Raw genomic sequence first — 12,996 nt, forward strand, 5'->3', positions numbered from 1 at the left:
TTGTCTTTTGATGTTTGAACAGCAGCTAAGTTTTCAGTGTGAAACCTGAGTTCATTTAAGTTTAGATACATCTGAAGGGATTAACAAGCATTTTTAATACCATTACTTCTACACTAGTCAGGCTTTATAATTTCTTAGAATTATCTGAAACATGCATCAGGAGTTTTGAAAAGTATAATGGTTTACACTTTAGATGGGTAATAACAATTTGACAACAAGAGAGCTCTTTACATTGAATGGCAGTAAAATACAGCAGAAAAAATTAAGATAAGGAACAGAGTTTGGCCAAGTTTGATATTACTTTTAGACCTTACCACAACTTAATTAGCACATAGATAGTAGCTATCTGAGTTATAAATAAATTCTGTATCTTCTAGGTTTTCACCAGCAAAAGAGGTGGAAACCGTGAGATAATAGTGTGATGGAAGTCACGTGAAGAAAATGTTTCCATGAGGCCAGGTCTGTGTGTGAAAAGCTGCTAAAAGCCTGAATCCACAGGTTTCAGAAAAGAATGGGAGGAGAGGAATTGGGGAACAATAAATAATAAATGAGTCTTTTGAAGAGTTTTATTGTAAAGAGCAGGAAAGGGGGGCAATTAATGGCCCTTTCCCCCTTCCAGGAGAAAAGGAGCCAAGAGTTTCGTTTTTAAGTAGGAAAAGTTAAAGCATGTTTATAGATTGATGTGAGTGATCCAGGAAAATGGAAAGCTTGGTGATACAGGAGAGGGAAGAAAATTACTGAGTAAGGTCTTTGAGTAAGCAAGAGGGGTTGGGTGTTATTGCACAAGTGGAAGGATTGGCTTTAGTTATTAGAAGTATGGCCATTTAATCCATTGTAATAGGAGGGAACACTAATATTTATAGGTGATGGAAGTTTGTGGAGGTCCCTGATTGTTTTAGTAGTGAAATAGTAAGCAAGACCATTAACTGAGATTGAGAACAGGGGAGGAGATGCTGTGGATTTGGAAAAAAAAAAGGTTTGAAATAGTGTTTAGGAAAATGGGGAAGTGAAGGAACAGAGAAATGTCATACGACAGCCAGTTGACCATAAGGACCGATCTGAAGTAAGCAGTCATGTATTTTGAAGTGCAATCAGTCCCTTTATCAGTCCAATTAATTCAGGCAAAAGTTGGATTTAACCAGGGTTGTTTGTTTTGTTTTGTCTGGGGAACAAGTTGAGGAGAGGGAAGGGGTTATGTGTAATTGGGTATGTGAGCGAGAAAGGTGTTGGGGTGTATGCAAGGAAATGCTTATGATTGACCCTGGGGTTTAAGCTGGATAAAGAGGAATTGGGCATAGAGGATAAGGGTAATGGCAGGGTGAGCTCAAAGGACGGGCTTATAGGCCCTTTAGGGTTGTGGGAGTATTGGTTTCTGGGCACTAGAGGAGATAAGTTGGAAAGAAGGGTCATCTAGTTGGATATTAAAATCAAGAATCATGACAGGAGTAATGTTGGAGACGGTGATAGTAAAATAGGAGTTAAACTCTTCAAGGACTGAGGAAGAATGACAAGTATTCACTGACAACTGCATGTGGAGGGCGGTGGGAGGTGTGACAACATAAAACTCAAAGTACAGCAGCAAGAACCATCCACCAACAGGCCTAGTTATGGCCTGGACTTACCTTTCCTGAGCAGGGTCTTTTCTATAACTCATTAGCCACCTGATCTAAACCCGGAATCCTTTAAAAGAGTAAGTAAAATACATAAAAGCAAAATGTGTTAAAATTTATTTTACAAATATTTAGTTGGTGCTTCTGTGAAGTATGAATCTAAAAAGCTAACTTTAACCTATCACTTGAAGATATTTTTCCATTTTGTATTCAATAGTATCGCCAACTGAGTTATACTTCAAAACTTTTAACGTATTTTGGAAAGAAAACTGCGTTATATGTCTGCTTTTTATAATTTTATATATGCTTGTGTTTTTTTTTGTGGGCATACATTCCAGAGACGATTTTTTATGTATTTACTGGGAACTTAATAAATTATTTGCCTGATAAAGATGTTGAGTTGTCTCTCCTTTCTTCTAGATTACATACCGGTTACGGCACCTCCTTCGAGCAAGGTGTGATGCTTCCCCAGTGACCAACAATACCATCCAGTTTCACTGTGATCCTAGTTTCTGGGCTCAAAATATTATCAATTTAGGTAGGTCATTTATGTATATTTTCTACAAGTGACATTTGTTTCTGGAACTCTTAATTATGTGTTACTGAAAATGTATTTCTTTGCACCTGCAAAATGTTTTCATTATCGTGTTTTAAAGACATGGAATTTTTGCTAGCATTTCACTAATGTGTGTATATGTGTGACACGTGCATAAATATAAACACATGTAAATATATGGATGATTTGGAACATCCTCTATATTGATTTCACAGTGTATCTAGACTTTGGGATTAAAGACTTTGGGATTAAAAACTCTTAAACTAAGAGTTTTCCGTAGAATCTTGCTTGTACTGTTTATCAAAATAGTTTGATGGAACCCTTGACTTTTGGCTGCCATTAATGTAGGATTTTTTAATATTTAGAATATTTTCTGTTAAAATAATATTTCTCATACTATTATTGGCTTTCTTACTCTTTAGACCCAGTCATCAGGCACCTAATGGTTCATTTGCTTTATCTTGCTGGGGAAGACTTCTCATATTTTTCTTTTGCATTTTATGTAATAATTTTATATATATATGTGTATATATATATATAATTTTTTATGTAATAATTATATATATAATTTTTTTTTAAGTTTCCTAATTGAAGTGTTACCTGCATATAGAAAAGTACCCAAATTTTAAGTATTAGAGCCCACTGAATTATCACAAAAGGAGACTGTCATTTTGGTAACATTAGGAGCTCAAGTATCCTTGCAGACAGTTCAGCAGGAAGATACTACTTTAGCTTTCTTGTTACATTATTTGCTAGAAAAACAAGTCTCACTTTTTACCTCCTTTACTAATTTCTCACAGAAAAATTATAGAAACAGAAATTTAAGATAAGTTTACATCAGTAAAAACAATAAAAAAACAGCATCTCCTGTTTGTGAAAAGTTTGTGAAACTCAGATAAAATAAAGTTAAACAATACGCTTTACTATAGGACTACTCAGAGCTGTCATTTACAGTTCTGTAAATTGTCACTTACAATGAGATTTACATTTTAAATTTTCCAAGAAGGAGACAAGTTTCTGAAACTCCGAGCAACATCTTTTCTATGCAAGGGAATAATCTTGATCTAGATGGATATTCAGTTAATGTTTGGTGACTTTGGTACATTGTTCAGTCTCTCTGAATCTGAGATCCCTTATCTATAGAAAGGACTTTAACAGGAATACACAGAGACCTACTGTCACAGTGCCGAACACACAGTAAGTATTTAATGCATGGTAACCATATTTTCTACTTAATAAATCCAGACCATTTAAATGAGTCTGTACTGTTGAAGAACTTAAGCTTTGCCATATGGTTGGATCAGCCCTATTAGAGAGAGGCACCTTTTTTTTTTTCCTTTTTTTTTTTGTATGAACTGTTTTTATTTTGAGAGAGGCACCTTTAAACTCACCAAAGTGCAGTTGTAAGCCAAAGTATTCTGACAGAGACCTGATATACTAAGTATTGTAAAGGTGTAAGGAATTTGAGACGTTCCAGATTATTGATACTAAAGAATCAGAAATACTTTGTGGGATTTTTTTGGAACCAGTGTCAGATTTGCTTGTTTTGTTTGATAACAATAGCAGTTCTCAAAACACAGTCTGAGGCCCCTTCAGGGAACCACAGAGACCTCCGTTTTCCATGTGTGGCTGGATTTTCTTCATATATTTCAACCTAAACAATATTACAGATAATACAGAAATAGGAGAGTTCAGCCATTAAAGCCAGATTTTCAAAAATGTAAAATAATGCCTCTCTTCACTAAATTATTTTTGAAAATATTTATTTTTCATAAAAGGGTGATAATGGGCTTATTTTTAAGTGAATTAATAAAAATGTTTAAATTCTCATACTTAGTTTCTAATATGGTAAATTTTGATAGATAGAGTCTCCATTAACAAAAGCTTTTTGGGGCCTTCAATATTTGAGAGTATAAAGGGTTCCTGAGACCAAAAAGTTCTTGGCAGTTTTGAAGTTCAGCAAAAATAGCCTTGCGAAATGTGGTATTTCACTATGGGAAAAACTGGAACTTAACCTTTTCTCTTTAATTAGGTTCTTTAGTAATTGAAGATAAAGAGAGCCAACCACAAATGCCTAAGCAGAATCCTGTCGTGGAACAGAATTCACCGCCACAAGGTGGTTTATCTTCAAACCAGTTATCCAAGTTTCCAACACAGATCAGCCTAGCTCAGTTACGACTCCAGCATATGCAGCAACAGGTAATGGCTCAGAGGCAACAGGTGCAACGGAGGCCAGCACCTGTGGGTTTACCAAACCCTAGAATGCAGGGGCCCATCCAGCAGCCTTCCATCTCTCATCAGGTAAATTTGGAAGCAGGCCTGTCCTAACTTAGATAATTATAGTACAACTGTATTCAGCAGTTCTTAAAATAACCAAACATCCATCATCTATGATTTAAAGATATGCATTTATAAAAATTTATCATATTGAAGATCCCTGATTTAACTCCTAGATTTCAGCCCTTCTTGAGAAAGAATTAATCGTTTATTTAGCTGGTACATCAATTTTCATCTACTCTTTATTGTCTTCAAATTATAATAGAGGATAAATGATGGCATTTCTAAGTAATCCCTACCTGTGATTGATGGGTGACGTTGTGTACCTGTAATTCCTAATTCCTTTATTAATTCTTCATAATGACTAACACTTCAGGTATCTCTTCTGTGGGGGTGCAGTGTTTAGCAAACCACATTGCACCGTAGAAATTAGGGCAGAATGAAATAGAAAAGGTCAGGGCTATGGTGTGGTTCATTAGAAATCACCCCTTTTCAAACTTTATTTCTGAGCAAATATTCTTTTTTTCACAAGATATGAGATACGCTGTTTACTTTTAATCCAGTTTTTGAAGATAAAATGTTTGCATACTTTGTTAAATAGTTTAACCATCTGCTCAGGTGAGATATGGGCATAGTTAGACTTAATAAAGGCTTAGTAAGGAGTATACAGTCTAATTCATACAAATTCTCTGTTATTTCAGTTACATTTATTAATTTATACTCTTCTTGTTTTTGAGAAGGACTTGAAGTGACTTACAGTAAATGACAAATTAAATGGAATGGGGTTTAATACCAGTCAAATAAAGTATAGAAATAGGCTAAGAATTTTTATTATACATGAGAATGAGACTTAGCTCAACTTTTTGACAACCTAAGCAAAAAAGAAATGGAAATAGTATTTCTATTATTTGATAAAAAGGAAACATGCCAATTACTTACGGGAGAAACTTTTTACTAGCGTAAGAGGAATATATAATGTGGGTCTTTATGAAAAAGCAATTAAATGGCATAATATTTTTGTAGCAATTATATAGAACATAGAAATGGCCTTCATGGGACTCTTACTACAACCCTAAATAAAAGCTGTGGGCCTGTGTAGAGGATTTTGTTAAGTAGCTGTTTTGAAGGCCTGAGGTGTATTTGAGGTGATGTATTTGAGGTTTATGGCTTTCTAGTAATTTGAGTAGAAGGCACGTCAAGTCCCAGGGAATATTAGTTTGTCCAATTGATTATTCCTCTCCAACATTGTTTTAACCCGGTTTTTACTAGAAGTAAAAAACAAGCTATTTAAAAGGTCTTTGGTGAGTTCATGGGAAAATAATTGTATGCTTTAGATACCAGGAGCGCAACTGGCAAAGTTGAAATTTTGTTCAGAAAATTGAGGAATAATTTTGTCACTACCTCTGCAGACTGCAGAGTGACGTATTTGCAGGTAGACTGCAAAGAGTACCAAGATTTTTCTGAAGATAAATGTGAAGAGGAGAAGAAAGAGAAAATAATTACTGTTGAGCGCCCAGTGCTAAGCATTCGCATGATAAATATATTTAAGTGTCTGAGAGATGGTAAAGTGACTTTTATTTAATAGTTTATTAACTTGAAAAAGCATAAATCCATCATTTGTGTTAAGTGCCTTTTCACTAAGAAGTGCGGAACTGAGGCAGTTAATAGATACTATGTGACTTGGTCACAATCTCATAAATAATTTATATAAGCAGTGACAAAACAGAAAATTACCCCTGAACCTTTAGTTTGTATATCTTAGAAGTTTTTCCTCTCTCTGATTTACTGCAATATAATTTACATAATGTACAATCTCTATTATACAGCCTAATTTTCCCACTTAGAAATCAAGTAGTTTTTGTATCTTTTGGTCATTACCTCTTTTTCTGTTGACTCTCAATGACTCCTGCACTTTCTTTCACCCTCTTACCTCTCATTTTTAGCTGCTCTCTGCCAAACACCCACTCATACATTATTCACTCATCAATTTGCAGTCTTCTATAAATTTTTACACTGCCCTTTTCCTAGTTTTCTACCAGGTTACTTGCATATACATGAGGGAAAATGATTTTAGAAGCCGATGTGTGTGCACCACTGGCTTTGGGTATATTCATATCGTACTCTGTATCTGTCCAGAGGATCCAGGTAAATTGAAAGGACTGCTTCTAAAAATCACTTACATAATAGCTCCCTATTTCTTCTTCTTCTGAAGATTAATTAACCGTGTACTGTGCGTTGTTAGAGTTGGGCGATACAGAGGTAGAATACATAGTTCTATGAATGTGGTACAAACTTGATAGACATTGTACATCTGCTTAGCAGTATACAGTATATTCTATCATACTCCAATGGACAGATCTAAGTTTGTTAGCACTGTCACATATGTTATTTTATACATAATTCACAGTAGTGATTCTCGCTCCGGAGCCAGACTTAACTGCTGTGGAGGTACTCTCATTTATACGTATACATTAATTTTCTTCAAGTGGGTGGCTGTTAGAAGGACATTTGTTATCCTTCATGGTTATACACAGTTGGGAACTACTGACATAGAATAAAATCAGAACCTATAATAATGAAGGTACTTAGAGTGAAGATAAGGTTGATGATGATTATGGGTCAGTTTCCTTAAGATCTCAATTGTTTAGTGTCTGTATCTTGGAAATTAATAGATTCCATTTAATTGAAATAACGGTGATTGTACTATTTTGTATGCTCATAACCAGTTCCTAGTCTTATTCTTTCAAGTTGCTTCCCCTGTCAAAGGGTTCTTAGAAATTAACTGAATCAGCAGTTTAGGGGAGGCATAAAAAACTCATCTCACATCTTACCAGACTGAACTTCTTGACGGCATGGTTGACATCTGATTTCTCCCAGAGTACGTAACTCTGGTATCAAGTGTCACTTCTTGACTGAATCAAGAATGTGGGTGGAGGTGTGAAAGTAGGGTAACAAAAGCTTCTACAACTACCTTTATTCTCCCTTAAGGACCATTTTGGATACTTTTGCACTTTTTAAAAAAATTATCTCTTAGATAAATTTAGAAGTGTTCTACTATAATTCCCTATTTTCTGTTTATGTTTTTATGATATAAAACCCTTCAAATCACAAAACTTTAATAGAAGAATCAAAAACAAGTATTATAACATCAGGCTTTTTGTTTCTGTAAAGTTTGGACATTTTCTCTGTTTTTCTCTAATGTTTTTCTAATCTTCACCCACAGAATTTCCCTTGGTCTTGAAACAAACAGTATTTAAATCTATTTTTCATTGGGTCTATAATTGCTGGCTACTCTGGAAAGTTACTAAGGGTGAACCCAGTGCTGACTAATTTGTAAGAAAGAGAGGGGAGAAAGAAGCAATGTTACCCAGGAAAGGAAAGGAAATTCCAAAAAATGGGAGAAGGAAGAGAAAAGAGGACAGAGCTCTATACTTTATAGCTATCTTCCTTTCACGGTGTGAAAGTTTAAGGTGTGGCTACTTCAACTTTATAATAACTTCCACATTGATTTGTCCCATTGTGAATGTGGGAATTAATAGTTCTTTCTCTGAGAAGTTCTAATCACATACAGTTAAGATAGCCTGAAAATAAGTATTTGCAGTAAGTTGCCAACCATAGAATTGGATAGTCAAGATGAGAATGGCATATAAGGTTACCTTTTTCTGGAACACTGGTCTCAATTTACAGGGCTAGTATTTATGAGTAAAGTAGGCTTGCCATCCCAGCCCTTGCCGTATCCTGTAATCAACCAATGTTGTCCTTGAAGGGTTTCCTTTCAGAATCTATTTTCTTTTAGGGAAACCCATCCTCTGAGCTGTAATTAGTCAGTACCTTAACCCCCAGCTAAATACCAGGACACATTTGGTGATGATATAGCAGACTAGATTTTGATTAAAGCCTTCGTGCTGTTTTTTACTAGCTGTGTGACTTTTTTCAAGTTATCTAAGCTTTCAGATGTTTAGTGTCCTGATTTGTAAAACAAGGGGAGGGTAATAGAGACAACATATATAAAATGCTGATCACAGTGCCTGGCATATGGTTTGACCTCAATAAGATCTAAAACTCATATTTTTTTTTTTTTTAAACATTTTTTTTTAGTTCTCTCAGATAACCGCCGTTACCAGTTTATTTATTTATTATTATTATTATTTTTTTTTTTTTTTGTTGAGAGCCTGCTGGCCCATGTGGGAATCGAACCGGCAGCCTTCGGAGTTAGGAGCACGGAGCTCTAACCGCCTGCGCCACCGGGCCGGCCCTAAAACTCATATTTAAATGTTACTAGTATCAACTGCTTTCATTATTTTTATTGATTTATTTATTGATTGATTAAATTTATTGGGGTGACAATGGTTAGTAAAATTACGTAGGTTTCAAGTGTACATTTCTATAATATATCATCTATATATCACATTGTGTGTTCACCACCCAGAGTCAGTTTTCCTTTCACTATTAATGATTTGTTTAAGAATGTAGACCTTGGAGCCAGCTCCATCCGTTACTATCTCTGTTAATCTTTGACAAGTTACTTAAATTCTCTATACCTTAGTTTCCTTTTCTGTAAAATAGAGATAATCCCTACTTCACAGGATTGTTGTGAAGATTGAATGAGTTAACACATGTAAAGCACTTAAAAGCTGTTCCTGGCATGTAATAATAACTGCTCAGTAAATGTTAGCAATTATTTTAGGTTCAAAGAGGGCAATTTTTTGCAAAAGATAATCATCAAGGACTTAGAAGTTTACCAAAGACAAGTTTTCCCTACTTCCCAAGATGGCTAGCTAGGTTTAATGCTGGTATGACCTACTTACAGTTGGAAACCCCTCTGCCATGGCTTTTTCCTAAGAAAACTCCTTTTCTTTAAATGGCTTATACACATTCTTGAAGGCTGCCTCCTTCCCCAATTACCTTGTTGTAGTATTAATAAGTAACTCATCTGGTAGAGTTGTTGTCTTTTTGTAAAAGTTACAGAGTTCTCTATCATTTATCTTTCAGAAGATGATTGTCACTGAATTGGTTTAATTTCTTTTTTCCAGCAACCCCCTCCACGTTTGATAAATTTTCAAAATCACAGCCCCAAACCCAATGGACCAGTTCTTCCTCCTCATCCTCAACAGCTGAGATACCCACCAGCCCAGAATATGCCACGACAAGCAATGAAGGCCAACCCCCTGCAGATGGCTTTCTTGGCTCAACAAGCCATAAAACAGGTATATATGTTTACTTCTCCTTCTTCTACTTCTCTCTACTCCCAAATCACATTGAACTTATAGATAAAGCAACAGTTACATATGAAGAGCAAGAACAAGCTTTTTTAAAAATAAATGTGAATTACCAAGTTTATTACAGACAGACCTATAGAGACAAAGCTAAGAGGAAAGGTCTTGATGCTTTGCAATTAACAAGAGAAATCAAGCCACTTTATATGCATGAAGGCTCAGAATAATCAGTGAGTCAAAGATACTAATTTTTTGCAATACTGTATGTAGCCTTTAGGTGAATATGTTAAGTTTCCTAAGCAGAAGTATTCTAACAAATAGAGGGTACATTCTGCAAAAGAGAACAATAAATGCATCTTTAAGTGTTTCAAGGAGAATTTTGGAAACAAACTTATGACAGTTTTAATATGGAGTACATTAACATCTGATAAAGTTTAATATTTAGGTTACATATTAAATCAGATAAGATATATTTATATTCTCTATATGGTTGGCAACTTATTGCAAATACTTATTTTTAGGCTATCTTAACTGTATATGATTAGAACTTTTCAGAGAAGGAGCTATTAATTCCCACATTCACAATGTGACAAACCAATGTGAAACTTACTATAAAATTGAAGTAGCAACACCTTAAACTTTGAGACCGTGAAGGCAGATAGCTACCTTGTTTTCCTGAAAATAAGACCTAGCTGGTCCATCAGCTCTAATGTGTCTTTTGGAGCAAAAATTAATGTAAGACCCAGTCTTATTTTACTATAAGACCGGATCTTATCTAACATAAGACCCGGTCTTATATTAATTTTTGCTCCAAAAGACGCATTAGAGCTGATGGTCTGGGTAGGTATTATTTTCGGGGAAACACGGTATAAAGTGTAGAGCTCTGCCCTTTTTTTCCCTCCCTTCTCCCATTTTAGTTCAGGTATGGACAGAAGAAAATGTATGTTTTCAGCCCTCCATCTTTACCTTGAGGTGGCTGTACATGTGTTTGTATTTCTTTTCCAGCTCGTATAAGCTTTCCAAGATCAGTAATGCGGTTTTCTGGTATATACTGTGCTGTCTTCTGGTAAAATTCAGTGCTTTTTATTTTTGGACAGGATTCATGAAAATTATGTACGCCTGGACCCTCTCCCCTTTCCATTCAAATTACATTTGAATTCAAATAGTAGAACGTGTCTTCTACTTTGTTTTGTGTCTGGAACAGGGGTTGGGTGGACGTTTGTGTTCTAGACCTGCTGACAGACAAGCTTTCTTCCTCCTCCAGTGGCAGATCAGCAGTGGGCAGGCTCCCCCATCAACTGCCAATAGCACATCCTCTACTCCGTCCAGCCCCACCATTACTAGTGCAGCAGGGTACGACGGGAAGGCATTTGGTTCGCCTATGATTGATTTGAGCTCACCAGTGGGAGGCTCTTATAATCTTCCTTCTCTTCCAGATGTAAGTACACACAAAATTTATAAGAATCTCTTTCAGAAATTTTACATGAAGTTGGATCTGGTAAAAGCGTGGGTTTGTTGATTATAGGTTGTTTTGTGTTTTTGTTTCAGAAGTTATTTATGTCTTTTAGAAATATAACAGTGGGAAAAATAGAAATATTATAAACACTTGACCATACCACAGAATGTTTTTCAGGGCACTGGAGGTAAAGGTACCTATAAGTGAATGATTATGGAATCTAAGCTGGGAAAACAGGGAAGGAAGGAAGGGCATGGGAAGAGGAGGTACTAGAAAGGTGAATTGCTGGAATGTGATATATTAGAATACGATCAGAGAGGGAGGCTAGAATTAAACACGTCGGAGACAAGTTTAATAATAGAAATGAGAACATTTTCAGTTATATCGTATCAGTGCAAAATTACCTCTGATTTATATTGAAATAAATTCATTGTATCCAGTCTGTGCCCTAGGCTGGTAAGGTTGATTCTTGTGTAGAATCCTGGTTGAGAAAGGCTGCAGCTTTGTCAGAATTGAACTGGATTTTAATCACAAAGACATTCTTGGGAAATAAATGATGTACATAAGCTGAAAAATGTTTGCATCTGAAGCATTCAAATCAAGTCTTATTCCATAGAAATTTATCAATATTTTAGTCTGGCATCCAATTAGGAAATAAGTGTTATCTGTATCCCTATTACAGTAAAGCAAGAATCTGTGAGGGCTCCGTTTCTTTCCTACCAAACAGTAATGTACTTAGGTGACATAGTGTTCTGGAAATGTATTACGCGTGCGGACTTGCTTCATCTGTCTAGTGCATACCAGAGCATCCGTCCTCAAAGTGGGGGCCAAGGACACGGGGGTGCCCACGACCCTTTCAGGGGCTCTACAAGATCCTCCCTGTGTAAGACCAGATTTTCTTCATAGTTTTGAACCAAAACCACATATCAAAACAGATTGAGTGCAAAAGCAGATAAAAGAATCCAGTTGGCTGTTGTTAAGCAAGACGCTAAAGAGATTTGCAAAAATGAAATTGTGTTTCTCACCAAGGTTTGTTTGTTTAATTGGATACCTTTTACTTTTAAATAAATTATTTACAAAAGTTTTTGCTTTGATTTTTAAGGGTGTGAATGACACAATACTCCTTTTTCTTGGCTTAGGACTTAAGTAGTGTGTCCTCAATTTATTTACTAAGATGGAATATTAAGAAAAGTGAAAGCTTTTTTTAAGATTTTTTATGGGGAAAATATGTATTAGAACGTCTCAATATGATAGTTACGGGTTTTATTATCTGGTAATAATTAAACTATTAAAGTTTTGTTACAAAGTAGCTTTTAACTTGCAAAATCAGGATGCCATGAAATCATTTTTTTTTTTTTTAATATAAGATTGACTGTTCAAGTACTATTATGCTGGACAATATTGCGAGGAAAGATACTAGTATAGATCATGGCCAACCAAGACCACCCTCAAATAGAACCGTCCAGTCACCAAATTCATCAGTGCCGTCTCCAGGCCTTGCAGGTAAAGTAGGCTGCTTTTGATGTTGTGTAATTCCAGGTTTACTCCACTTATAATAATAAAAAAAAGGCCTCCTGCCTTTTTTTGTTGAATGATTAAAAAGGGTCTGAGTTTTTGGCACTATTTAAAATTATATGGTACTTTCAAAGTGGGAAGCAGAGGTTAAACTACTATCTTTTCAATTTCAAGATAACTAACAGGCATAGTATACCCCCAGGAAATTACTATTATATTTTCTCTTTTTGATAAAGTTGCTTGTGATGTACAACACGCTGTGATGTGGTCTCTTAAATAGATGTAATTTGCCTAGGGTCCAAATTTGTCAGTGACAGTCACTTTTGGTGGTTTGTTTGGTGTTTAATTGTGTTTAAGGATTTTTAA

The 12,996-nt window shown here is 35.5% G+C and overlaps 1 protein-coding gene across 2 annotated transcripts in view; it reads left to right on the forward strand.

The window, feature by feature from the left end:
* TRIM24 (tripartite motif containing 24) overlaps nucleotides 1-12,996 on the forward strand; it is an 82,706-nt gene that overhangs the window by 56,826 nt on the left and 12,884 nt on the right. Inside the window, exons 8-12 of one of the 2 annotated variants that reach the window (XM_081038261.1) lie at nucleotides 2,031-2,148; nucleotides 4,199-4,365; nucleotides 9,477-9,650; nucleotides 10,924-11,097; nucleotides 12,483-12,618. In XM_081038261.1, coding sequence (XP_080894387.1) covers nucleotides 2,031-2,148; nucleotides 4,199-4,365; nucleotides 9,477-9,650; nucleotides 10,924-11,097; nucleotides 12,483-12,618 — 769 coding nt within the window. Of the gene's footprint in view, nucleotides 1-2,030; nucleotides 2,149-4,198; nucleotides 4,468-9,476; nucleotides 9,651-10,923; nucleotides 11,098-12,482; nucleotides 12,619-12,996 lie in introns of both variants that reach the window. The other variant, XM_081038262.1, reaches the window with a different exon arrangement.

Source organism: Rhinolophus hipposideros, assembly GCF_964194185.1.
Source record: "Rhinolophus hipposideros genome assembly, chromosome: 25".
NCBI lineage: Eukaryota > Metazoa > Chordata > Mammalia > Chiroptera > Rhinolophidae > Rhinolophus > Rhinolophus hipposideros.